Consider the following 25,401-nt stretch of genomic DNA (forward strand, 5'->3'; position numbering starts at 1 on the left):
CTCTACAGGTATATCATCAGGACCAACTGCCTTTCCACTCTTCATCCTCTTCAATGCCCTCCTCGCTTCATCCTGACTAATCTTTGCTACTTCCTGGTCCACAGCATTCATCTCTTCTATCCAAAGCTGTTTAAGTCAATCCACTGGACACTGTCTTAAACAGCTTTGGATATCCATGACCTGGATAACTGAGAACCTGCACAGTCACCTATTCTAGTCTTTGTTCTCTCATTTTCCACGTTCATCAACTCTTCAAACTACTCTTTCCATCTTCCCATCACACTACTGGCACCTGTCAATAGACTTCCATCCCTATCCTTAATCACCCTAACCTGCTGCACGTCCTTCCCATCTCTGTCTCTCTGTCTTGCCAACCGGTCTAGATCAGTCTCTCCCTCCTTACTGTCCAACCTAGCATACAAGTCATCATAAGCTTCTTGTTTGGCCTTTGCTACCTCTACCTTCACCTTATGCTGCATCTCCCTGTACTCCTGTCTACTCTCCTCAGTCCTCTCAGTGTCCCACTTCCTCTTGGCTAACCTCTTTCTCTGTATACACTCCTGTACCTCCTCATTCCACCACCAAGTCTCCTTATCTACTTTCCTTCCAGATGACACACCAAGTACTCTCCTACCTGTCTCCCTGATCACATTAGCTGTAGTTGTCCAGTCATCTGGAAGCACCTCCTGACCACCCAGAGCCTGTCTTAACTCCTTCCTAAAAGTCATGCAACACTCGTCCTTTTTCAGCTTCCACCATTTCGTCCTCTACTCTAACTTTGCCCTCTTCATCTTCCACCACCACCAGAGTCATCCTACAGTGTTTGGCTACACTCTCACCTACCACTACTTTACAGTCACTGATCTTCAGGTTACATTGTCTACACAAGATGTAGTCTACCTGTGTGCTGCTACCTCCACTCTTATAGGTCACCCTATGTTCCTGCCTCTTCTGTAACAAAGTATTCACTACAGCCATTTCCATCCTTTTTGCAAAGTCAACTACCATCTGTCCTTCTGCGTTCTTCTCCTGGATACCAAACCTGCCCATCACCTCCTCATCACCTCTGTTTCCTGCACCAACATGTCCATTGAAGTCTGTCTATAAATATTTAGTTGCCCTAATTCATGAGTAACCACGTCTATTTTGCATTTATTTGTGATTTTTTAAATTGATTTTATTGATTATTTTTCATCTGGTATTTTAAAAATATTTTTCTTCTGGTTTTCAAAAGTTGCAGACATTGGTTGTTTTTTTTCCTGATCACTGCCTTTGTTCAATTCAGTTTGTGAAGAATGATATTTAACATGAGTTCATGTTCAAGAAAGTTGGTAGAAAAGAAAAAAAAACAGAAGATCTTCTCTTCCAGAGGGATTCATAGATAGATGTTGGATTAGTTTATGAAAATCCATGTTCACTAAATGAAGATGAAAATATCTACAAGTCATGGTTAAAAACTTCTTGAAGAAATGGGAAAACATCTGAACATGTCTTTATTTTATTCAGGCTGTAACTCACCTAATTTGTCCAAAACCTAATGGGTTAGTTATTCAGAAACTAGTTCCCATAGTGTCAAACCTAGTTATATGAAAACCAAGTTAGTTCAAAACCCAGTTTGTTTAAAACCTTGTATCTTCAAATCCTAATGGGTTAGTTATTCAAAAATTAGTTGGTTAAAAACCTAGTCAGTTATTTCAAAACCTGGTTTAGTTCAAAAACCTAGTTAGTTCAAAACCTAGTTTGTTCGAAAACATAATTGGTTTTTATGATATAGTTCCACAACAATGAACATAAAAACCACAAACAGAAAATAAACAATGTCCTCAAATGGATTCCTTTAAAATCTTTATTGCAAGTCCAAAAACAGGAACAACATTTAATATCAACATATCAGTTATTGATCGGTTTTGTGTTTTAGGTTTAATAACAAATTGGATGACAACAATTTAACACAAATGATGAAAAGACAGTTAAATTTGAGGGGCGAGAGTGAACAGAACGCAGAGATGAAAACACTTTAAATGGAACTCTGGGTTTAAAAAGATCATTAATTGAGCACCATTTGAACAAAGGGTCAAACTGAGGAAACAGAATCTGTTTGAATATTAAACCATCCCAGTGATTGTAGAATTAATCTGGAGGGCCGCTTTAATCCACTTCCTCGATGGTGGGCCCCTGGGAGCTGGTTGGTGCCGGCCCTCCAGGGCCGCCGGTGGGCATTCCTCCCTGGTACAGCTTGCTGACCACGGGGTTACACACCTTTTCCAGCTCTTTCTGCTGGTGCTGGTACTCCTCTTTCTCAGCCAGCTGGTTGTGCTCCAGCCAGCGGATGGTTTCATCACACTTCTCCATCACATTCTTCTTGTCCTCCTCGCTAATTTTGTCCTTTAATTTCTCATCCTGCACTGTGCTCTTCATGTTGAAGGCGTAGGACTCCAGGGAGTTCTTGGCAGCAATTTTCTCCCTCTGAAGGTCGTCCTCTTGTTTGTATTTTTCAGCCTCCTGCACCATTTTGTCGATCTCTTCTTTGCTCAGACGGCCCTTATCGTTGGTGATGGTGATCTTGTTCTCTTTGCCAGTGCTTTTGTCTACTGCTGACACGTTCAAGATGCCATTGGCGTCAATATCGAAGGTGACCTCGATCTGTGGGACCCCCCGTGGTGCGGGTGGGATTCCTGTCAACTCAAATTTGCCCAGCAGGTTGTTGTCACTGGTCATGGCTCTCTCTCCTTCGTAGACCTGGATGAGGACTCCAGGCTGGTTGTCAGAGTAGGTGGTGAAAACCTGGGATTGTTTAGTGGGGATGGTGGTGTTGCGTTTAATCAGGGATGTCATCACTCCTCCGGCTGTCTCGATGCCCAGCGACAAAGGAGCCACATCCAGCAGCAGCAGGTCCTGAACGTTGCCTGATGTGTCTCCTGAGAGAATGGCAGCTTGGACAGCAGCACCGTAAGCCACCGCCTCATCTGGGTTGATGCTCTTGTTCAGCTCCTTGCCGTTGAAGAAATCTTTCAGGAGTTTCTGGATTTTTGGGATTCGGGTGGAGCCTCCGACCAAAACAATGTCATGGATCTCTTTTTTTTCCTTGCCAGCATCTTTCAGGGCTTTTGTTACCGGCTCAAGTGTTTTTCTGAACAGGTCTCCGCACAACTCCTCAAAGCGAGCTCTGGTGATGGAGGTGTAGAAGTCTATGCCTTCAAACAGAGAATCGATCTCAACGCTGGCCTGGGTGCTGGAGGACAGGGTTCTCTTCGCCCTCTCACAAGCTGTACGCAGCCTCCTCAGGGATCTCTTGTTCTGGCTGATGTCCTTCTTCTGTTTCTTCTTGAATTCCTCCACAAAGTGGTTCACCATGATATTGTCAAAGTCCTCCCCACCCAGGTGAGTGTCTCCTGCCGTGGATTTAACCTCAAAGATACCATCTTCAATGGCCAGGATGGACACGTCAAAGGTGCCTCCGCCCAGGTCAAAGATCAGGACGTTGCGTTCTCCTGACTGAACTTTGTCCAGACCGTAGGCGATGGCGGCGGCCGTGGGCTCGTTGATGATCCTAATCACGTTCAGTCCAGCAATGACGCCCGCATCTTTAGTCGCCTGTCGCTGGGAGTCGTTGAAGTACGCTGGGACTGTTACGACGGCATTAGACACCTTACGTCCAAGGTAGGCCTCAGCAGTCTCCTTCATCTTCACAAGGACCATGGAGGAGATTTCCTCTGGGTAGAAGGTTTTGTCCTCCCCTTTGTATTCTACCTGAATTTTGGGTTTCCCTCCATCTGAAACCACTGTGAAGGGCCAGTGCTTCATGTCGGTCTGCACTGTCGAGTCATTAAATTTTCTTCCAATCAGTCTCTTGGCATCAAACACAGTGTTACTGGGGTTCATGGCCACCTGGTTCTTGGCTGCGTCCCCAATCAGCCTCTCTGCGTCGGTGAATGCCACATAGCTGGGGGTTGTCCTGTTGCCCTGGTCATTGGCGATGATCTCTACTTTCCCGTGCTGGAAAACCCCCACACAGGAGTAGGTGGTTCCCAGGTCGATGCCGATCGCTATACCTTTAGCTGAAGACATTTCTGTCGCTTGAATTTGTGTCCTGTAGAGGAACAGAAAAGCAATTAGAAAGGAAAATTAGGAAAGTAATACTACCTTACCTTAGGTTTGCCACAGAGTATACAGTATTTTAAAGTATAAAATGTATTTATACATTTTATACATCCATCCATGGATGGATGGATGGATGGATGTATTTGTCTAAAACCCGGAATCTAAAATCACAAGTTGTGGATGTGAAGGCGCTCTCCCAAAGCACATTGTGACAAGTTGCACTTGAGCACTGAGATGACGTAGATATACCGTACATACAATGCTTGGCCCAAAAAAAAAAAGAAAGTTGCCTCCTGGATTTAACTAACCAGATAGGTACGAGCCTCGTATCAGACAATCACTCCATGGGCGGTAATTTAAACTTTCAGCTGGCAACAATTTAACACCAACAGGTGCAATGAGATTCTTCTCATTTCTTAAAAAACCATGTTGAAGGATACATCCAGTGGCTGTGGAAATGATGTTAGTCTGTTTGAGAATGGTCAAATCATTGGCCTGCATCAAGCAGAGAACACTTATAGAGGACCTTATATATTTATGTGTATATCTACACTCCGAGATTGGGTAACAAGCCCCAATAGATATAAAGAGCCTCAATACAAGAGGCACTGACCTAAGAAGGAAGATTGTGATGCAACTGGAAACCTGAAGCCTCCGAAAATACTGAAGCTGAATTGTAAAGTACCTTCAGAAGTTCTGCTTGAAGATGTGAATGCTGCAATAAGAGCCATCCCTACAGGGAGCATCACCGAGACCAACAAGGTGATTGTCAGTACAGCAACAGCAATCGTTGAAATGCTGGGATATAAGATTACTGAGGAAATACAACAAGCTCTCCATACCTGAAGCACTCAAAACTGACAGAGACTAACAGCTCTGGCCACCCAGGTGAAGATATACGCCAAGGCAATAGAGGTCAGGAATAAACAAGACTTTCTCTACTCAACCAGCAAAGGTGTACTCTCATTGGCAGGAAAGTAACAGCAGCCAGTCAGACTCGCCAAAAGCTGAGAAATACTGAAAGGGCATATGGGAAAGAGAAGCATTGCACAACACCGATGCCTGTACTGAGAACTGACCACAGCTGCCTCCCAGAACAAGAATCAGTAACCATCTCAATGGCAGACACCCAAGAAAGAGTGTCAAAGATGAAGAGTTGGTTAGCACCAGGCCCTGATATGAACCATACATACTGGCTAAAGAAGCTGGCAGTACTCCATGGACGCCTAGCAGTACAGATGAACCAGCTGCTAAGGGATGGGACGCACCCAGAATGGGTGACCAAAGGCAGGACAGTCCTGATCATGAAAACTCACAGAAAGGATCCACCCCATCCGGCTACCAGCTAAAAACCTGTCTGTACAACATGGAAGCTCCTGTCAGGCATCATGGCGGCTAAGATGAGTAGGCACATGGTTCAATACATGAGCGGGGCACAGAAAGGAATTGGTAGGAACACTAGTGGAGCTAAGCACCAACTACTGGTGAACAGAGCAGTACACAGAGACTGTAAGAACAGGCGACCAACCTGTGCACTGCCAGGATTGACTACCAGAAAGCCTACAATTCAATGCCACACACATGGATACTGGAATGTCTGGAACGGCTAAAGATCAACAGGACACTAAGAGCCTTCATTAAGAACTCAATGGGAATATGGTAGACAACCCTAGAGGCCAACTCCAAGCCAATTTCCCAAGTTAACAAGTGGCCTGAAACCCCTCAGTCATAGGCCTGAAACCCCTAAGTCAGATCATCACAAAGAGTGACTGTGGATACCATTTCTGAAGCAGGGAAACAATCAGCCACCTCCTCTACATGGATGACATCAAGCTGAATGCCAGGCATGAGGAAGAAATCAACTCACTGATCCACACAACCAAAATCTACAGTGACGACATAGGACGAATAAGTAGTAGACTTTATTAGGAATGTCATTCGGATTAGACAAATGTGGCCTGACGGTGTCAAGGACAGGCAAGATAATCAGAAATGAAGGGTTTGACCTACCAGGGGCAGGATAGGAGACATCCACGACAGCTACAAATACCTTGGGATTCCACAGGTTAATGATGAGGAGGTTGCAAGAAGTCAAATACCTCCAGAGAGTAAGGCAAGTCCTAAGAAGTCAGCTGAATTGTGAGAACAAGGTCTGAGCCATCAACAGGTATGCACTGCCAATCATCAGATACCCTGCTGGGATCATAGGCTGACCAAAGGAGGAGATACAAGCCAAAGATGTCAAGACTAGAAAGCTCCTCACTATGCATGGAGGGTTTCACCACAAGTCCAGCACCCTAGGGCCCTAGGAATGTATGTTAGGGGACAGGCCTAGGAAAGAAGAAGGCCAAGGACTAGTGAGCATCAGGGCCACTGTCCAGGATGAAACATTAAATATCCAAGAGTCCATCAGCCCCTCTCACCCTCGTAGTGCGAGAGAGGCATTTTTTTTTTTTTGTCAGTTGCTGGGGAACCAGGGCAATCTGATGAGAAATGGGAGAAATGGGATACTGGAACAAGACACACATGTGTGTATGTATTTAATGTATTCTGGGCTTGCACTAGGAGCTAGTATGACTAAGCCATTGTGGCTCAGTGAAAAAGAATTGAGCAAGCCACAAAAAGCCACACTCTGTGCCCAAGACAGTGGTGTAGCACGCGGACGACGAACACTTGTCGTGGGGGGAACCCCCCGCCCCCACTGGGGCGTCCGGGGGGCCTCCCCCGGGAAATTTTTTAGAAAATGGGGTTGTTTTCCTGCATTCTGAGGGCAAAATCTTCTGTTCAGTTTACCTACAAAAATACACTAAAGTCAACAGTTCAAGATGAACTATCTTTATTTCTATCCTACTTTATGCAGGTATAAATGTGAGATTCAGCCATTGAAAACTTCCATTCACTCTGTGAAGATAAGTCATACAAAATATTACTCAATGTTTACTTGTAAGTTATACTTAGACAAGAAGAGATTTTAACTTTGACCACCACCAACACCATTGGTATGCCATAGTTTAGGTTTTTTTTTAAAATTCAGTAACACAATTTTTCATTTCACTTTAAAAAGGCATGAAAAATAGCAAGCGAGACGAATACACATTTCCATGCATCACTGGTTATTCCTGCCGGTCATAGGGATCAAAAGTCTAAGACTACAAACAAGTATTGATAATATCTTTCATTTACCTTCTGCTCGGTCTGTCACCACTCCTACCCCCTCTCTCCATTTGTTTATTAATTAATTTTTTACACAAACTCTACTGTATGACACTGGATTCTTAGTACTCGCCTTGTTGTACACCAATTTGCAGGTTTAGCTTGTAAAAAAACTCTTATCTTTTTGTTTTTCATTGGACGAGAGGAGGTCAAAACCCGTTGCATATTTAATGATCGAAAGCGTTCCGTTCGATTCGCTATGCGGAAATAGCAGCGCTAGCGAGCTGGCGAGTGTCGCTAGCGGAAGTAGCGTCGCTAGCTAGCTAGCGAGCGTCGCCAGCGAGTGGCACTAGCCTCTCCAAGTGAAAAAGTTGTAAGTTTTAGCCTTTTTACCATAAAAATAAGAACGCCACTGTGGCTACACAGTCTGAAAACCTTGTAGCCAATCTGGAATTTACTTCGCCTATGGCGAAGTGGCGAATGGCTAGCGCAAGCCTAGTGTATTTATGTATGCAGAGTTCATTTTACTTCAAGAAAGTAGTGCATCCTAAGGATGCGCTTCAAGAAGTGCATCCCAATAGTAATAACAGAATATACGGTAGAAGCGTATGCAAGGATTGAGTTTTGCCAATAGTACAATATAAAAACTAATCAAAATGTTAAATTTAATATTTTTATTAATAACACAACTGTTTAAGTAAAAAGAAAAAGAGTAAAATTACATATTAGTTTTATCAAAATGTTAAAGCCTGGTAGTCATTTAAAAAAACAATTATAAAAATAAAAAAAAGATTTAAACAAATGTCAGTAATATTTATCAGCAATATCTCTCTTTTTCAACTTTTGAGTGTTTTTAATGTCAGAAAGCACTCATTGTCACTTGTTTTTCTCCCACTTTTGCATCTTTTTGAGAGGCATGGTGATAATCAACTTTTATTTGCATAGCACTTAATCATATCAGCAGACATTACAAACCACTTTAACAGACAGAAACAGAACCAAACAGGACGCTTATGACTGCTCTGGAGGGTCTAACTAAATCCTCGCTCTCACTGCAGCTCATAAAATGAGCAGACGTCGTGTTGCCATTTGGTCAATTTTAACAAGGCAGAATCGCACAGGTGAATCTTGTGACGAAAAACTTTCATAAGTTATTTGTGCGAAATCAAAAAATAATGGGAATTTCTGGGTCTGAAATTCAATGGAGAAATGGAAAAATTGTGAATATTTTCGTTGAATGGAAGTGCATTTACAGCTTGCGTCCCAGGGACACATGAATCGTGCATCCCCGTCAAAAATGTGTGTCAAAGATGCAAGGACGCACGCAAACTAGAACATAATGTGTGTATTTTATATATATGATATATATATAAAATATATATTATATATATTATAATATACATATAATAAATATATATATAACTATAATATATAATTATAATTTTATATTATATATATACACTGTATATAAATTATACATATATATATAAAATATATATAATTTGTATAACTTTTCTATTTCTGGGCGGCAGTGGCTCAGTGGTAGAGCAGGCCGTAGAGCGGGTCGTCCTATGATTCAAGATTAGCAGTTCGATTCCTCCTCCCACCCAAAAACACCCAAAGTGTCAGCTGACAGAGGGAGGTGTCAGCTCACACTCCGAAGCACTGCCGAGGCGCCCTAGAGCAAGGCGCCGTCCCCTTTACAAAATTGCTCATGAGGGGCACACCATGAAGGAGCTTCCCGCCCATTGCATGCCTACAGGCCCACTTGTGTTTGTGTGCTTGTGCTACAGCGGCCTGTACTCACTAACATGTATGAATGCGTTTGAACTACTGACTAGAGTGTGCCTTCTTAATTTCCCTTCAGGGATCAGATCAGTATATTAAAATGAAAACAAAAACAATATATATTTATATATTATACATACATATAATATACATACTTATCAATATACAGTATATACACACACACACACACACATATATATATACATATTAATATACAGTATATACACACATACACATATATAAATAAATATTATATATAATTATATATGTATACACACACACACACACACACACACACACACACGCACAACTTATTACAGAGAGTATTTACTTTAAGGTTGAACGTCACAATATGTTATTCTTTTTATTTAATCAAAGTTAGGATTTCGGCGATTTTTTATTTATTTATTTAATATTTTCGTGGTGCAGCGCGTTATTTATCCATCCATTCATTTCCACCAGTCAGTTCACTGAATAATTACAATTCATGTGTTTCTTCCTTCATCGTGACAGTTTGACTGCGGCTTCTTCTCCACGTTAAGCGTTAGAATAAAACCTGTCTTCACGTCGACGCCACGTCACTTCAAACTGGACCCCTCCCGACCCACTAAATAAAACCTGTGCTAGTCCCAAACTGTCCCAGAGGTTCTGAACCCCATTGCTTCATCGTGTTAACGGAGGAGATGATCTGGGTCTGGACCCCACACCCACAGGTGAAGGTTCACGTCGTGAAAAATGAGAGAAAACGTCCAGATTTGAACGTAGTCCTGACGGTTCTTCACTGGTTTCACGGAAACCGGTTGATTTTCTTTTCTTACTTGTGGACAAACATCAAAGACAGACTGAAGAAGTATTTCTTTCTAGAGTTCGTGAAACAGACAGAAACTTTACCCTCGTTTGAAGACTTCAGGGAGAAGAAGAGGCTCCGGTTCGGTGCTCGGTTCGGGTCCTCGGCCGGTGGCCCCCCCCACGCCGGCTGTCCCTTTATAGTCTGCCACCCTCTCCTCAGGCGACTTCTCGATCTTTCTCAGGTGTTGTCCAATCAGAGAGCTCCGCTCAGTGCTCCAGGTGATCTGCAGCAGTCGGACCGGTTCTACAGGGAACATCCCCGCCCTGAACGAGCAGGTCCGGGATCGAATTCATCGTGTCAAACGCTCCACGTGTTCCACGGCCCGCGGAAAGGAACGTCCTTTGTGTTAAAAACTTCTGTTTCAGCTCGGTTCGAAAGGGGTTTTTTTGTTCTGCTTCTTTTGTTTGTTGTTTGTTGGTGATCTGCTGACACGTGTGAAAACGTGATCACTAATATATAATCAATGATTGTTATGAAGGGCATTTCGAATTATTTCTCAACTGACCTGTTTAAAATAAAGTTTCAGTGGAATTGAACCAATGACCACCCGTCTCCATATGTATGACTCCATATTTTTTTTAAATTTAGTTTCAAAATATTTCTGGTGGCATTAGTTTGGTTATTTACCGTTTGTTAAGTTTGTTTCCTTTAGGTATATTTCGTTTATGTTTAATTTAGTTCAATTTTAGTTCAGTTCTAGTTTAAATATATTTGTAGTTGTTTAATTTTTTTAAATTTATGTCTAGTTGTCACTTTTTTCCAGTGTTATTGTTTTTTTAATCTGTTTTTAAAGAGTTTGTTTTATTAATTTACATTTAATACCATTTAGTTTTATATTAGTTCGGTTTATTTTACACAGTTTCTTTTTTGTTTGAATTGAGTTTGTTTTGTTAAATTTTCGTCTAGTTTTCGTCTAGATTTAGTGTTCGCCACTTTTTCTTTTCGTTTTAAACAGTGGATATGTGCAATCTCCTCAGGGATTAATAAAGTATATATCTATCTATCTAAATATTTTGAGGTCTTCAGGTGAAGAGCTGAAGACATTTTATTCTTGCTCAGGCTTGTTTGGTGTCAACGTATTGTAAAGGTATGTGTGTGTGTGTGTGTGTGTGTGTGTGTGTGTGTGTGTGTGCGTGCGCGTGCGTGCGTGCGTGCGTGTGTGTGTGTGTGTGTGTGTACGTGTGTGTGTGTACGTGTGTGTACGTGTGTGTGTGTGTGTGTGTGTGTGTATGTTAAACACCCTGTTAAACCTGGTGCCCTCCAGCTTCAGTTCTGGATGTTCTTGCTGCTGTCAGTCAGCCCCGCCTCTGTGCCTGTCACGTGACTAGAAGGGAGACGCCCTCTTTCACCAAAGAGCAAAAAGATCTTTGACTTGTGAAAACGGAATTTCAGTCTTTGATTCATTCAACTTTAGGCATGAATGCTCTTTTTTTTTTTTTACAAATCCGGAAGAGTGATGTCAAGCCAAACAACACAACACAACACAACACGACACAACACCAAACTAAACTAAACTAAACTAAACTAAACTAAACTAAACTAAACTAAACTAGACTAAAATTTAAAAAAATCAATTAAACTAAACTAAGGAATCTGAACATTTCTTTATTTTATTCAGGCTCTAACTCACTCCAAGGCTGTAATGATGTTCCCGCCTTACAACATGAGAATATTTAATACATTCATTAATAACTGTTACTAAAAAGCGATCATCCTTCCTTTGGGCTTTTCCCTTCAGGGGTCTCCACAGCCAATCAGCTGCCTCCATCTAACCATGTCGTCTGCATCCTCTTCTCTCACACCAACTACCTTCATGTCCTCTTTCACTACATCCATAAACCTCCTCTTTGGTCTTCCTCTAGGCCTCCTGCCTGGCAGTTCAAAACTCAGCATCCTTCTACCAATATATTCACTATCTCTCCTCTGGACATGTCCAAACCATCTCAGTCTGGCCTCTCTGACTTTATCTCCAGAACCTCTAACATGTGCTGTCCCTCTGATGGACTCATTCCTGATCCTATCCATCCTGGTCACTCCCAGAGAGAACCTCAGCATCTTCATCTCTGCTACCTCCAGCTCTGTCTCCTGTCTTTTCCTCAGTGACACTGTCTCTAGACCAAACAACATCGCTGGTCTCACCACAGTTTTGTACACATCTATCTATCTATCTATCTATCTATCTATCTATCTATCTATCTATCTATCTATCTATCTATCTATCTATCTATCTATCTATCTATCTATCTATCTATCTATCTATCTATCTATCTATCTATCTCTAGATCTACAAAAACACGATGCAGCTCCCTCTGGCCTTCTCTGTACTTCTCTATCAACATCCTCAAAGCAAATACTGCGTCTGTAGTACTCTGTTTTGGCATGAAACCATACTGCTGCTCACAAATGCTCACTTCTGTCGTTAGTCTAGCTTCAACTACTCTTTCCCATAACTTCATTGTGCGGCTCATCAAATTGATACTTTTTTTAAATACCAGAAATAAAAATGTCTTCCGAGGCTGAAGCAGAACGTTCAGTGACATTTGTAATTTAAGATTTCAACTGTTTTTATATTACAGTTTCATAACAATGAACACAAAAACCACAAACAGAAAAAAAAACAATGTACGCAAATGGATTAATTTATCATCTTTATTGCTATTACAACAACTGACAGGTATAAAATATTTTAGTGTCTTGGGTTTAATAACAAATTGGATGACAAGAAGATTTTAACATGAAAAATGAAAAGACAGTTAATTTTGATAAGCAAGAGTGGACAGTACACAGACAAGGAAACAGTTTAAAGGGAACCCTGGACTTAAAAAAATAAATAAATAAATCATCACCATTTGAACAAAGGGGTCAAACTGAAGAAACAGAGTCAGTTTGAATATTGAACCATCCCATATAACCATAAAACCATCCCAGTGACTGCAGAATTCATCTGAAGGGACGCTTTAGTCCTCTTCTTCGATGGTGGGCCCCTGAAGGTCATCCTCTTGTTTCTATTTTTCAGCCTCCTGCACCATTTTGTCAATCTCTTCTTTGCTCAGACGGCCCTTATCGTTGGTGACGGTGATCTCATTCTCTTTGCCGGTGCTTTTGTCTACTGCCGACACGTTCAAGATGCCATTGGCGTCAATATCAAAGGTGACCTCGATCCGTGGGACCCCCCGTGGTGAAGGTGGGATTCCTGTCAACTCAAATTTGCCCAGCAGGTTGTGGTCACTGGTCATGGCTCTCTCTCCTTGGTAGACCTGGATGAGGACTCCAGGCTGGTTGTCAGCGTAGGTGGAGAAGATCTGGGACTGTTTAGTGGGGATGGTGGTGTTGCGTTTAATCAGGGATGTCATCTCTCCTCCGGCTGTCTTGATGCCCAGCGACAGAGGAGCCACATCCAGCAGCAGCAGGTCCTGAACGTTGCCTGATGTGTCTCCTGAGAGAATGGCAGCTTGGACAGCAGCACCGTAAGCCACCGCCTCATCTGGGTTGATGCTCTTGTTCAGCTCCTTGCCGTTGAAGAAATCTTTCAGGAGTTTCTGGATTTTTGGGATTCGGGTGGAGCCTCCGACCAAAACAATGTCGTGGATGTCTGCCTGTCCAACTTTGCCTTCCTTCAGGACCTTCTCCACCGAATCGAGTGTTTTTCTGAACAGGTCTCCACACAACTCCTCAAAGCGAGCTCTGGTGATGGAGGTGTAGAAGTCTATGCCTTCAAACAGGGAATCAATCTCCACGTTGGCCTGGCTGCTGGAGGACAGGGTTCTCTTCGCCCTCTCACAAGCTGTACGCAGCCTCCTCAGGGATCTCTTGTTCTGGCTGATGTCCTTCTTCTGTTTCTTCTCGAATTCCTCCACAAAGTGGTTCACCATGATGTTGTCAAAGTCCTCCCCACCCAGATGAGTGTCTCCCGATGTGGATTTAACCTCAAAGATACCATCTTCAATGGCCAGGATGGACACGTCAAAGGTGCCTCCGCCCAGGTCAAAGATCAGGACGTTGCGTTCTCCTGACTGAACTTTGTCCAGACCGTAGGCGATGGCGGCGGCTGTGGGCTCATTCATAATCCTAATCACGTTCAGTCCAGCAATGACGCCCGCATCTTTAGTCGCCTGTCGCTGGGAGTCGTTGAAGTACGCTGGGACTGTTACAACGGCATTGGACACCTTACGTCCAAGGTAGGCCTCAGCAGTCTCCTTCATCTTCACAAGGACCATGGAGGAGATTTCCTCTGGATAGAAGGTTTTGTCCTCCCCTTTGTATTCCACCTGAATTTTGGGTCTCCCTCCATCTGAAACCACCGTGAAGGGCCAGTGCTTCATGTCGGTCTGCACCGTCGAGTCACTAAATTTTCTTCCAATCAGTCTCTTGGCATCAAACACAGTGTTACTGGGGTTCATGGCCACCTGGTTCTTGGCTGCGTCCCCAATCAGCCTCTCTGTGTCAGTGAACGCCACATAGCTGGGAGTTGTCCTGTTGCCCTGGTCATTGGCGATGATCTCTACTTTCCCGTGCTGGAAAACCCCCACACAGGAGTAGGTGGTTCCCAGGTCGATGCCGATCGCTATACCTTTAGCTGAAGACATTTCTGTCGCTTGAATTTGTGTCCTGTAGAGGAACAGAAAAGCAATTAGAAAGGAAAATTAGGAAAGTAATACTACCTTACCTTATATTCAGTTTGTCACAATATATACAGTATTTTAAAATATAAAACGTATTTGTCTCAAACCTGGAATCTAAAATGATAAATTGTGGATCTGATGACACTCTGCTAAAGCTGCAAAAACAAAAACATACCTGGAGGAGACTATATAACTTTTGTCTCCTCAATTTCTTCTGCATTTCCGCTCCTAAACATACAGTAAATAATAAATAGTACAATGTATCTTCTACCATCTTCGCGGCATGTTACCTGACTGGAACTACCAACGCAGTGGGTAGTGCTGTCGCCGCACAGCAAGGTGTTTCCGGGTTCAAGGCCCGCTCTGTGCAGAGTTTGCATGTTCTCCCCGTGTCTGCGTGGGTTCTCTCCGGATTCTCCGGCCTCTTCCCACCTCCAAAAATGTGCGCTTCACGTCAATTGGCCGGTCCCAAATTGCCCGTAGTGTGAGAGTGTGAACGTGCATGGCCCTCTGTGTGGCACTGGCGTCGTGCTCGGAGTGCCCCCCGCCTCATGTCCCGAGCCAGCTCGGATAGGCTCTAGCTCCCCATGACCCGCGATGATGGATAAATCAGTGAAGGCAAATGGATGGAACTACCAATTATGTCTCAGCCGGTGCCAAACTTTTACATCATTATAATAAACTCATAAAAGAATGCCAAAGACAAAATAAGACTGCAGGTGACCTAAGAACATTATTTGTTGTACAGGAGGTTATAACGTAAAGAGTTCAGGTTTAAAATGCTAAATAAGAAAATAGCAGAGCAGCGATCTTGTTTACAACCCACCCTCAGCAATGCATCGCACCACTGAGAGACAAACGACAAACACTAAAGAAAATAAGAACAACAATGCCTCGATTCAAATTCATATAATCCCAACATCAATAAATGAAAAACAAAATTCTAAAAAATAAACAACATTTTTTATATGCACACACACAGACATCCATACATACATGTACACACACACACACACACACACACACACACACACACACACACACACACGTATATATACACTGTATATACATATACACATATGAATGTGTGTATATACATTGTATATACACTAATGTGTACAAATACGGTACACACACACATATATATGTACACATGTATATACTCTACCTGTAAAAATTTTGAGATCACACAATTTTTCCAGAATTTCATCGAAAATGATCTAGTTTAACATTTCCATGTTCTCTCTAAAATTAATCTTAGTTCCAAAAAGAATCATGGAATCCAAACAGAAACCAGAATATATTCTAGACTTTCAACTCATTTAAGTAGCCAGCTTTGGCAGATACAACAGTTTTTAAAATTGTATTTATTTATTTATTTCTGGACATGTCACCACCTTCACTTCATCTGCAACATGAACAACATCTCACAACAAGGGCAGAAGCCATCCGGCTTGCGTACTTCCCGTCCCCAGAATCACCCCTCTCATTACAATTTGTTTTCAACCAATCCATACATACATACATTTTCTACACCCGCTTCCTGCACCGAAGCGGGTCGCGGGGTGCTGGAGCCTATCCTTGCTGACTGAGGGCGTGAGGCAGGGTACCCTCTGGACACACACTCACATCTACGGGCAATTTGATTCACCATTTTTAAGAAAGAGAAGGTGATCTGAGTTTGGACCCCACACCCAAAGGTGAAGGTACACGTCATGGAAAATGAGAGAAAATCTCCAAATCCAAATTTGATCAATCTCGTGTTTGAATCTTGATCCGTCCTTCATTGGTTTCAAGGAAACCGGTTCTGTTTTTCTTTTTTAATTTTAAAAGACTTCAAAAGACATGAAAAAGTGGTTTCTCGAAAAGTTTGTGAAACAGACAGAAACTTTACCCTCACTTGAAGACTTCAGGGAGAAGAAGAGGCTCCGGTTTGGTGTTCGGGTTCGGTGCTGCGGGTTCCTCCGTTCGTCTTCCTCCCCACGCTGGCTTTCGTTTGATAGATTTATTTCCTGTCCTCAGTTGACGTTTTGATCTGTCTCAGATGTCGTCCAATCAGAAACATCAGTTCAGTGCTATAGGTGATCTCAGGCTGTCGGACCGGTTGTAAAAAGAACATCCAGAACACACCGTCCTGACCCAGCAGATCCAGGATTGCAAAATTCATCGTCTTGAATGCTCCTAGTGTTCCACGTCCCAGAGAAGGGAACGTTCTGTGCTCGTTTTTAAGGAACGTCGTGGAGAAATAAGTTATTTCTGAAAAATAAAATAAAATAAAATACTGGTAATCGTTGTTTAAGATGATGCTGTGAGAATTTCTTTTAACTCATGAGTCTTATGGAAATGAAGCCAGGATACTATGTTTCAGAGACTGAATTTCTGCTGATGCAGCAGTTCTCACGTCACCTTGTCAGGTCATCAGGATGCATACATCCCAAACGTGAAATTTGTCAGAGCACAGAAAATTTTAATCTGAAAACGATAGTATTTGATCCCAGTCTACATAGACTGAAAATTACTTTTTCCACAGAGTTGATTTTAAAGTTGTTTCATTCTATTTAGTGTACATATCTTACACTGCAAGAGTAGAATTTACTCTATGTTGTATAAAGTTAAAATAACTATACAGTCATTTTTCACCATTTAGTGATATATGCTACCCTGTTGGGAGTCTCCATTTAACAATGGATATGACCACTAAACACATATGCTTATGTCAGGTTCAGCTTACACAAACATAGCACAACACTTGTCTATCACATAATATTCTGAACACAAAACACAGAACAAGCACAGCACATAGGTAACATGGTTCTCCAAAGCTGTTTAAGTCAATCCACTAGACTGTAAGAAAGTTTCTTGAAGACATTTTGCCTCTCATCCAAGAGGCGTCTTCAGTTCTCATGTTGGCTGGTCTTGTCCCAGTCTATTAACCCTGTGGGGTGTGATCAATGCTATTCACATTCCAACAACCACAGTCGAAAGCCATCTAACTCCTCAACAATGGTTGGGGTGCCAGGGGGTGTCAGTGCGGGTTGTTGAAATGCAAGTTTCACCGAGTCGCAGAGAGCGGAAGGACTCCACAGTTTCCACCGGGGGGTCACGCAGAGTGATGGGGGTTACAGGGGCTGGGTTCCATCTCCACTGTCTTCAGAGCATTGAGCTCCAGGTTGTTCTGGCTGCACCAGGTCACCAGATGGTCAACCTTCCACCTGTAGGTAGACTCATCCCCACCAGAGATGAATCCTGTGAGGGTGGTGTCATCCGCAAACTTCAGGAGAATGACTGCCTTGTGGCTGGAGGTGCAACTGTTGGTGTACAGGGAGAATGGGGGAGGGCACAGCCCAACGTCAGCCACTTCTCCAGGAGCCTTGCAGTGATGGCATTACCAAACATCAGACTGAAGTCTTGCTCAATCTGCAGACAAGATGATGTCCAATCAGAAAGCTCAACTCACTGAGGTGATCTTCAGCAGTGAGACTAGTTCTACAAAAACCATCCAGTGTAGTGACTATTTTACACAACGATTCCACTTAATAGTCGTTTACGCTAAGTTAGGAATGTCTGTAGCGCTTCCAATCAATACCTCAGGGCAGTGCCTCAGAGCCTCGAATGTTTGTCACAAAAGGAAAAAATGGTTAATTACAAAAATAAAATATTTATGAATACTATTCCATCCAAATTCACGATTACAACTTTTTTTCAACAAAATATTGCACAATTTTTGTATCCCCCACTCAAATACAGGGTGGAGAAGAATGGTGAGGCAGCACCTTTCTCTGCTGGACAGTGTCATTCCTCCTAAATTCAATTTACAATTAGTGTGTCTTTGTTCCTCTGTATGTACCAAGTAAAATATTTTCAAACAGTCTGATTCTATTTTCCATCATCCACTTATCTGAATAATGTAAGAACTGTTATGCGTTCAGACTCGCAAATCAGTCATAAAACTGCAGTAAAAATACTGTGTTATTGGGTGAGGCCAGCAGTACACCTGACTAAAGGCAGAGGGCGCTAGTGAGCCACAACGGGCCAGATGTATTACAGTCATTTTCATTTTCATTTTGCCCTGCGATGATATCTATCGAGTCGGAGGGATTTTCAAAACTAAAGAACATCAACAAGGAGTTCTACAAGAAAGTTAGACATTTTTGTTCAGAATGATTGGTGCATGGACTTTGTGTACAGGTAAGGATAGAACCACAAACATGTATTCCATCTTTAAATGGGCTCAAAATCTGAAATGTAATTAGTAATAACCTAAAATGAAATGGAGGTCATGTGTTTGTGTAAAAACTACTGAGAAGTGATATAAAAAGTAACCCTTCTTGGGGGGGATTTGACTTTGACTGTGTGTGTGTGTGTGTGTGTGTGTGTGTGTGTGTGTGTGTGTGTGTGTGTGTGTGTGTGTGTGTGTGTGTGTGTGTGTGTGTGTGTGTGTGTGTGTGTGTGTGTGTCCTCCAGCTTCACTTCTGGATGTCGTTGCTGCTGTCATTCAGCCCTGTCTGCTGTACTCTGATTTACTGTACGGTAACACGATACTATGGAGTCTGGCAATTCAAGGATTCAAAGCGTTTGTTGTCATGTGACCAGTAAAGAAACAGGGTTTCCCTGTATAAAGAAGAACCTTGCCATCCAAACGTAATGCCACCAGTGTTTTCCAAAACATATACTATATATAAAACAAACTACCATAAATACTATATTTACATATTATAATATAAATTGGTATGGACTGTTGAGGAGTCTGATGGCAGAGAGAAAGAAGGACTTCCAGCAGCTCAGACTCCTGGACCTCCGGCCTGACTGGAGGGGGGGTAACAGTATTTGTGGTGTGCAGACGTTAAGTCAGGTGAAATGATGTAAACGAGATGATTATTTTTCTGTGTTTTTTTTAAAGCGACATATAATGGAGAACGACTGAACTGGAAACAACCTGTACCCGTGTTTTATTTTATTTTGTTTTTTATTTTAACTTTAGTATTAGAGTAGTAATGACATTACTATAGTATTTACAGTAGTAATGACATTACTTTGGTATTTAGAGTAGTAATGACATTACTATAGTATTTACAGTAGTAATGACATTACTATAGTATTTAGAGTAGTAATGACATTACTTTAGTACTTAGAGTAGTAATGACATTACTTTAGTACTTAGAGTAGTAATGACATTACTTTAGTACTTAGAGTAGTAATGACATTTATTATTATATTATATTATAGATTGAAATTTGATAAATAATAACGTATGAACAATTCAGCTTACAAAAACCATCAAGGAACCAGTTGTGTTCATTAGTTGAGGACTTAGTGTATTCTACATATTATGTTTCCATACTAATCACTAAAACAGGTATTTACATATTAGATAATTGTTTTGAGGTTTAGCATTACTTTAAAGGTATCCCATCATCCTTTGCGAGGCTAACTCATTATTTTAGAGCGTAGTTCTCAGTTCCTGACAGTTTTTCATGAGGAAGAAGAATCATTAATGGGTGTGGAGTGTGTTTGACTTCTTGAGATGACGAACAGGAAACTCCCGTTCCACGTAGAGAACCGTCCTGTCCAACACCAACCCTGAGCGTCACAGAACTTCTCCCTCGGGCTTCAGAAATAACTCCTTCAACACTAAAACATCTTAAGCGCCGATTCTTTGAACTTGTTCTGTGCGTTTCCAGTCTAGTTTTCATTCGAGTGAGATTTTTTCCTGAGGCTCCAGGAGCTGCTCCACTCCTGACCTTTGCTCTTTTGGCAGCTGGAATCCTTCTTTATGGGTTGATGGTGTCGTAGAACTAAGTATTAAAAAACCTGGCCAAGGGAGCGTTTCCTGTCGCCGTTAAAACGTTCATACAGGCAGCCCGCCATCCAGCGCCAGTTTGACTTCTTGTGGTTTGTTTTGACACCTTTGAGGTGGGTGTGGAGGTGGTGGTGGCGTAGGAGGAGGAGGTTGGATGAGTGACACACCTTTGTGTTCCGTTCAACACCTTCATTCAGCAAGAGACAGCGAGGAAGAATCACAATGGACATCAAAGTGTTGCTTTGTGTGGTTTTCTCCGTCGCCTTAGCGGTTCCAGGTCGGTCCCGTTCACACAGCACCGATTCCGAATGTGTTTGTGTGTTTGAATCGATTGACTTTCATTCTGTGTAATTGTCCAGAGGTGCGATTTAGAGCTGTGGAAGTCTCAGAATGTGTTTTTACTTATTATAATTTCATTATTTATCAACGGGGGTCATTACTTCTGACCATGAAGGCTTTTAATTCACTGTTAAACCAACGTTACCGCGCTAACAGCTGACAAACTGGGAACTGTCACGTTACAGAAAACTGTCACTCAGCCTGAAAATCCAGATCATCCAGTAACTCTGTCCTCAGACGATTCCAAGAATGTTTCGGTTGTCAGAGAATGAGACGCTGCTGGTTTCCGCGTAGGCAAGAATCGAAAATAACTACAACAGAAAGAATGAAGAAGAAAGAGAACGGAAAAACAATCAGAAAATGAAGATTGACAAGAACGTATATTAAAAAGATAAAATCGGTTTCCGATTGTAAACCGCAAGGTGAAACAAAACACAAGGTGAGAACGCGGCGTTTTCACCTCAAATCAATCCTGGGTCATAAAAGAGATCTGATCAATAAACACCGAGATGTTGAAACGAATAGTTTGTCATTCAAGCAAATCTGATTTAAACATTTAAAAACGATGCGCTGGAAACTCGTCCAGACCGTCTCCCCACCCACCAGGTCTCTTTTTTTTCTGTAAATCATTTCTTATTGTAATATTTCGCACTAAAATAGTTGTTTTTGGTATTTATTACAGTCCAAAGTCCAGTCAGTCATAAAAACACGACATTTAAGAAGGAAACACTTTAATCTGAATAGACGTGTTTGTTTGAAACGTGTGATTGTTCATCTTGGAGGTCAAAGTTCATCTGTTCCAATGTTCGTCATTCGTCTGCCGGTTATCTTTATTCACCTGTTGAACGCAGGATTTTCAAAGATCGAATAACCAAAATGAACATGTTCTTTTTTGTGTCCCCCCCCAGGAATCAACGCACAACTGGAATGTGAGTGTTGTTGTCGCTTATTACATCTCAAGCATCTGTTCAACTTTCACAAACATGCTAAGTGTTAGCATGAAGACTTTCCTTGACAAGGGAGAAGTAGTTGGTGGCGGGACAGGGCAATTAGGTTATCTTAGCTTAGCTTAGGGGAAACAACTAGCCTGGCTCCAAACATGAATTCTGACTCCTTCTCCAGCTTGCGGCATCGCCCCGTTGAACACCAGGATAGTAGGAGGCGTGGACGCTCCTGCGGGAGCCTGGCCCTGGCAGGCCAGCCTGCATAGGTCGGGGTCTCATTTCTGTGGAGGCTCCCTGATCAACAACCAGTGGGTCGTCACAGCTGCTCACTGCTTCCCGAGGTCAGCTCCGACCCGGTCACACTCACTTTCTGTTGTCTCTGTCAAACGTAAACATAAACTTGTCTCTTTGGTTCCCAGCACCAGCACCGCCAATCTGATCGTCTACCTCGGACGTGAAGCCCAACAGTTGTTTAACGCTAACGAAGTGTCCCGCTCCGTGACCCTGATCATCAACCACCCAGACTACGACTCCAATACCCAAAACAACGACATATCTTTGCTGAGATTGATTTCGCCGGTGGATTTCACCGACTTCATCAGACCCGTGTGTTTGGCGGCGGACACCAGTGACGTTAACGTTGGACTGATCACCTGGGTCACAGGATGGGGAAACATACAATCTGGGGGTAAAACCTTTCAGTCATTTATCGGTGAATGGTCCACATAATGGACTTGAACACTTATTCCACTGCTGAATGTCACCAGAATTTGTCAGGGACTTTCCCTCTAAAGTGGGCGACAGCTTCTGATTCACCAGCAGATCTTGAAAGTTTTCTCTTTCCATTCAGATGATCATAGTTTTATCTTTAAGGAATGATTGCTGATCCAAGAACAGGGCATTGGGGAACTTTTTAACCTATCCTGGGATGTTGTAGGGACCTACTTTAACTTTTAACACATTCACTGTCAGCACTTCCTAGCAATTTTCACTGATCTTCAGGCCATGTCTCCTGTCATTGATGTCACATAAAATGTTTGCCATTAACTGGAAAAGCTGCCACGAGAAACTAGAAACTATCGCAGTCTAAATCCAACCTGTGACTCTTCTGAGAGAGAATTCAATTCTGGCACCGACGGGAGAATAACATCTTACTACTGTGGAATTATGACAGTAATGGTAATTTTGTGATGAATGTAACGCTAACACCAACCCTGAGAATTCATCATCCAGAAGAGTGAATAAAGTGTAGTTATCTCCAATAACAACATATCTAACTAGCTTCAGTGCCCAAGATGCTTTTCAGCCTCCTCGCAAATGTCTTCTTTAATTTCTTCTAAAGGTTTTGTGATTATGAACACCTAATACCTTGTGTTTCATACCAAACAGAAGGAATGTGTGACTGGCTCTATATTAATATCAGCAGGCACATGTGGCACACTGACAGGCATTGATGCAAAATATGTAATGAATCAAACACACAGATTCATAGCTCTGTCTTTTCCATTCCAGTTCCTCTTCCATTCCCTCAGAGGCTCCAGGAGGTGAGCATTCCCGTCGTGTCCAGGAGCGACTGTCTCGCCGTACACCCTGAACTCACGAGCAACATGATCTGCACCGGTCTGCCCGAGGGAGGAAGGGACTCCTGCCAGGTAAGTCTTCAAGAACCCGCCGTTGCTGGTTCTAGAAGTCTGTTCTCCATGGTATGATTGGCCCTGATGAACCTGAGTGAGCACCACGGAAGTTGTGACACTGCTCACAGTGTTATAACTTCCTCATGCTGGCCATATTTGCCAGGTGGATTTCCAAACCTGTTTTGTTTTGGCATACCTTGCCCCAGATAGACCACGCCCCCTTTAGCCGGTGTCATTGCCAGTATGTCTGCATGTTTAGAACCCTTCTCTCATCTGTCTCTTGGCTCTGGTCTTCCTTGGCCAAAAGTTCTAGATTACCATGTTGGAGTCGAGTGGTTCTTTGATTGATGTGGAGCTGAAAGTCCTAAGAAGCAGTCAGAGGCTAGGCTGTTGTTGAGACTCTTCACCAGTACTGAACAAACTCATGATGGATTATGGTGTACTGTCTGCAAAACACTGTAGGACTTTGTGGTATCACCAGTACCGTTGTTGCCCCAACAACTTTGGGCACCAGCTGCAGAATTGTCTTGGAATGAGCTCTTCTGGTCCAGTTAAATGTTTTCTTTAGTAACAGTTGTCGTCTCAAGAAAGACTTTAGCAGTATTACTTACACTAACATAAAACACTATGGAGGATGCCATGGAGGGTTTTGATTGGGTTCTGAGCCATCCAAAGGGGCAGTCTTGAATGCTCAGCCACATCAGCACCCTACTCGTTTTTATTCTCTGTTGGTGATGTCTGACATGTCTGACCCACAGGGGGATTCTGGTGGCCCGGTGGTGAGTAAGAACGTCACTCAGTGGGTTCTGCTTGGAATCGTGAGTTTTGGAATCGAATGTGCTCTGCCTAATTTCCCTGGAGTCAACACCCGCGTGTCTGAGTACGAAGACTGGATCAGAAGCCAAAACATTGATCCCCTACCGGGCTTCATCACCTTCGGGGCTGATGGGTCAAGCTCTGGAACCACTCAGCTGGTCTCCCTGTCATCCACTCTGCTGCTGTCCATAATGCCAGTACTTCTCTCTGTCTTCATCTTGTCATAGGAGGCGATTCATGGAGCACTTTACAGTCACTTTAAAAATAGTCACAAAATCTGTCAAAGTGAAATAATTTCCATAGCTTTAACAAAAACATCTAAGTTTATTTTTGGTTATTGTTATTTTTCAATGTTGTATAATTTTGCGGTTTCGAATGTTGAAAATGCTCCTGAACAGTTCAACTTAAAAGGTTTATAATACAAAGGTTATATAAAGATTATAACGATGTCTGTGTAGGTTCTCAGTCATCCAGGTCAATGGTTATCCAAAAGCTGTTTAAGTCCATCCACTGGATAGTGGATGGACTTAAACAGCTTTTGGATAAAGATTATAACACATTAGTATGCAAATTTAAATTTAAATGTGATAATAGAATCTAAACACTTGACAGGTTTTGGTTGAACTCTACAGAAAAAATCTGTAAATGTTTCTTTCTGCTGTATTTACCTGAAAAACTGTTAATGATTATTTCTGACATTTTGGATCTTGTTTATTATTTATAGGTTATGAACAAATATTAAATATTTGCACTGATGGCAAATTTTATAAGGTTTGTGAAACAAGCGCAATGGTGAATTTATAAAGCTAATCTTAAAAGAATGATCCCCGAGCGACTGAGGACTTCTCTTCTTTGCACTTTTAAGTACGGGTCACATGAAGTATAATTAATATTTAGTTGTCAACATTTACTGAAGGCCTCATGTTTGAAGAACAACCACAAACAAGGATTCGTTGCACTTTTTTGGGTATCATATCATTGTTTGGCTACTACTATTTGTATTTTACTGTACTTACATTGTTTGAAGGACATTTTGAAAGCAGAAAATACAACCTGTGTACGTTCTTTTGACCATAGAATAATAAGTAAATGGATTTTTATGGCATTATTCTCCTTGTGAAGCTATCCTCCTTGCATATTTTACTGTGTACTTGCCCACAGCTGGAATCGAAAGTTTATATATGGAAAATGAAATCGTCAATTAAAATATTTCAGTAATTTCAGATGTTTTATTAACAAATTTTACTGCTTCTTAATTAAGACAAAAACTTCCAGATCATATAAAGCGATAAGAAATCATATTTCTACATCTAACAATGAAATAAAATAAATGTCCGGATATACCGTAATATTT

The 25,401-nt window shown here is 42.1% G+C and overlaps 3 protein-coding genes across 4 annotated transcripts; 1 reads left to right on the forward strand and 2 right to left on the reverse strand.

Moving 5' to 3' along the window:
* Positions 1-1,841: 1,841 nt before the first annotated feature.
* Positions 1,842-10,075, reverse strand: LOC137610107 (heat shock 70 kDa protein 1-like). Its single transcript, XM_068337560.1, has 2 exons — positions 9,934-10,075; positions 1,842-4,090 (listed from the first exon to the last, which is right to left on the reverse strand). The coding sequence occupies exon 2, from the start codon at positions 4,066-4,068 to the stop codon at positions 2,149-2,151; it is 1,920 nt and encodes a 639-aa protein (XP_068193661.1). The 5' UTR covers positions 4,069-4,090; positions 9,934-10,075; the 3' UTR covers positions 1,842-2,148.
* A 2,514-nt stretch (positions 10,076-12,589) lies between these two features.
* On the reverse strand, positions 12,590-16,500 carry LOC137610113 (heat shock 70 kDa protein 1-like). The gene is made up of 2 exons (XM_068337573.1): positions 16,409-16,500; positions 12,590-14,500 (listed from the first exon to the last, which is right to left on the reverse strand). The coding sequence occupies exon 2, from the start codon at positions 14,476-14,478 to the stop codon at positions 12,898-12,900; it is 1,581 nt and encodes a 526-aa protein (XP_068193674.1). The 5' UTR covers positions 14,479-14,500; positions 16,409-16,500; the 3' UTR covers positions 12,590-12,897.
* Positions 16,501-18,603: 2,103 nt separating this feature from the next.
* On the forward strand, positions 18,604-25,272 carry LOC137610123 (trypsin II-P29-like). Of its 2 annotated transcripts, none has more exons than XM_068337586.1 (6): positions 18,604-18,702; positions 21,562-21,582; positions 21,776-21,938; positions 22,017-22,285; positions 23,110-23,249; positions 23,990-25,272. In XM_068337586.1, the coding sequence occupies exons 1-6, from the start codon at positions 18,675-18,677 to the stop codon at positions 24,272-24,274; spliced, it is 906 nt and encodes a 301-aa protein (XP_068193687.1). In that variant the 5' UTR covers positions 18,604-18,674; the 3' UTR covers positions 24,275-25,272. The 2 variants fall into 2 exon arrangements, with proteins under 2 accessions (XP_068193687.1, XP_068193686.1); XM_068337585.1 differs by lacking the exon at positions 18,604-18,702 and adding an exon at positions 20,473-20,591.
* Positions 25,273-25,401: the final 129 nt, after the last annotated feature.

This window comes from Antennarius striatus, chromosome 16 (assembly GCF_040054535.1).
Source record: "Antennarius striatus isolate MH-2024 chromosome 16, ASM4005453v1, whole genome shotgun sequence".
Taxonomy (NCBI): domain Eukaryota; kingdom Metazoa; phylum Chordata; class Actinopteri; order Lophiiformes; family Antennariidae; genus Antennarius; species Antennarius striatus.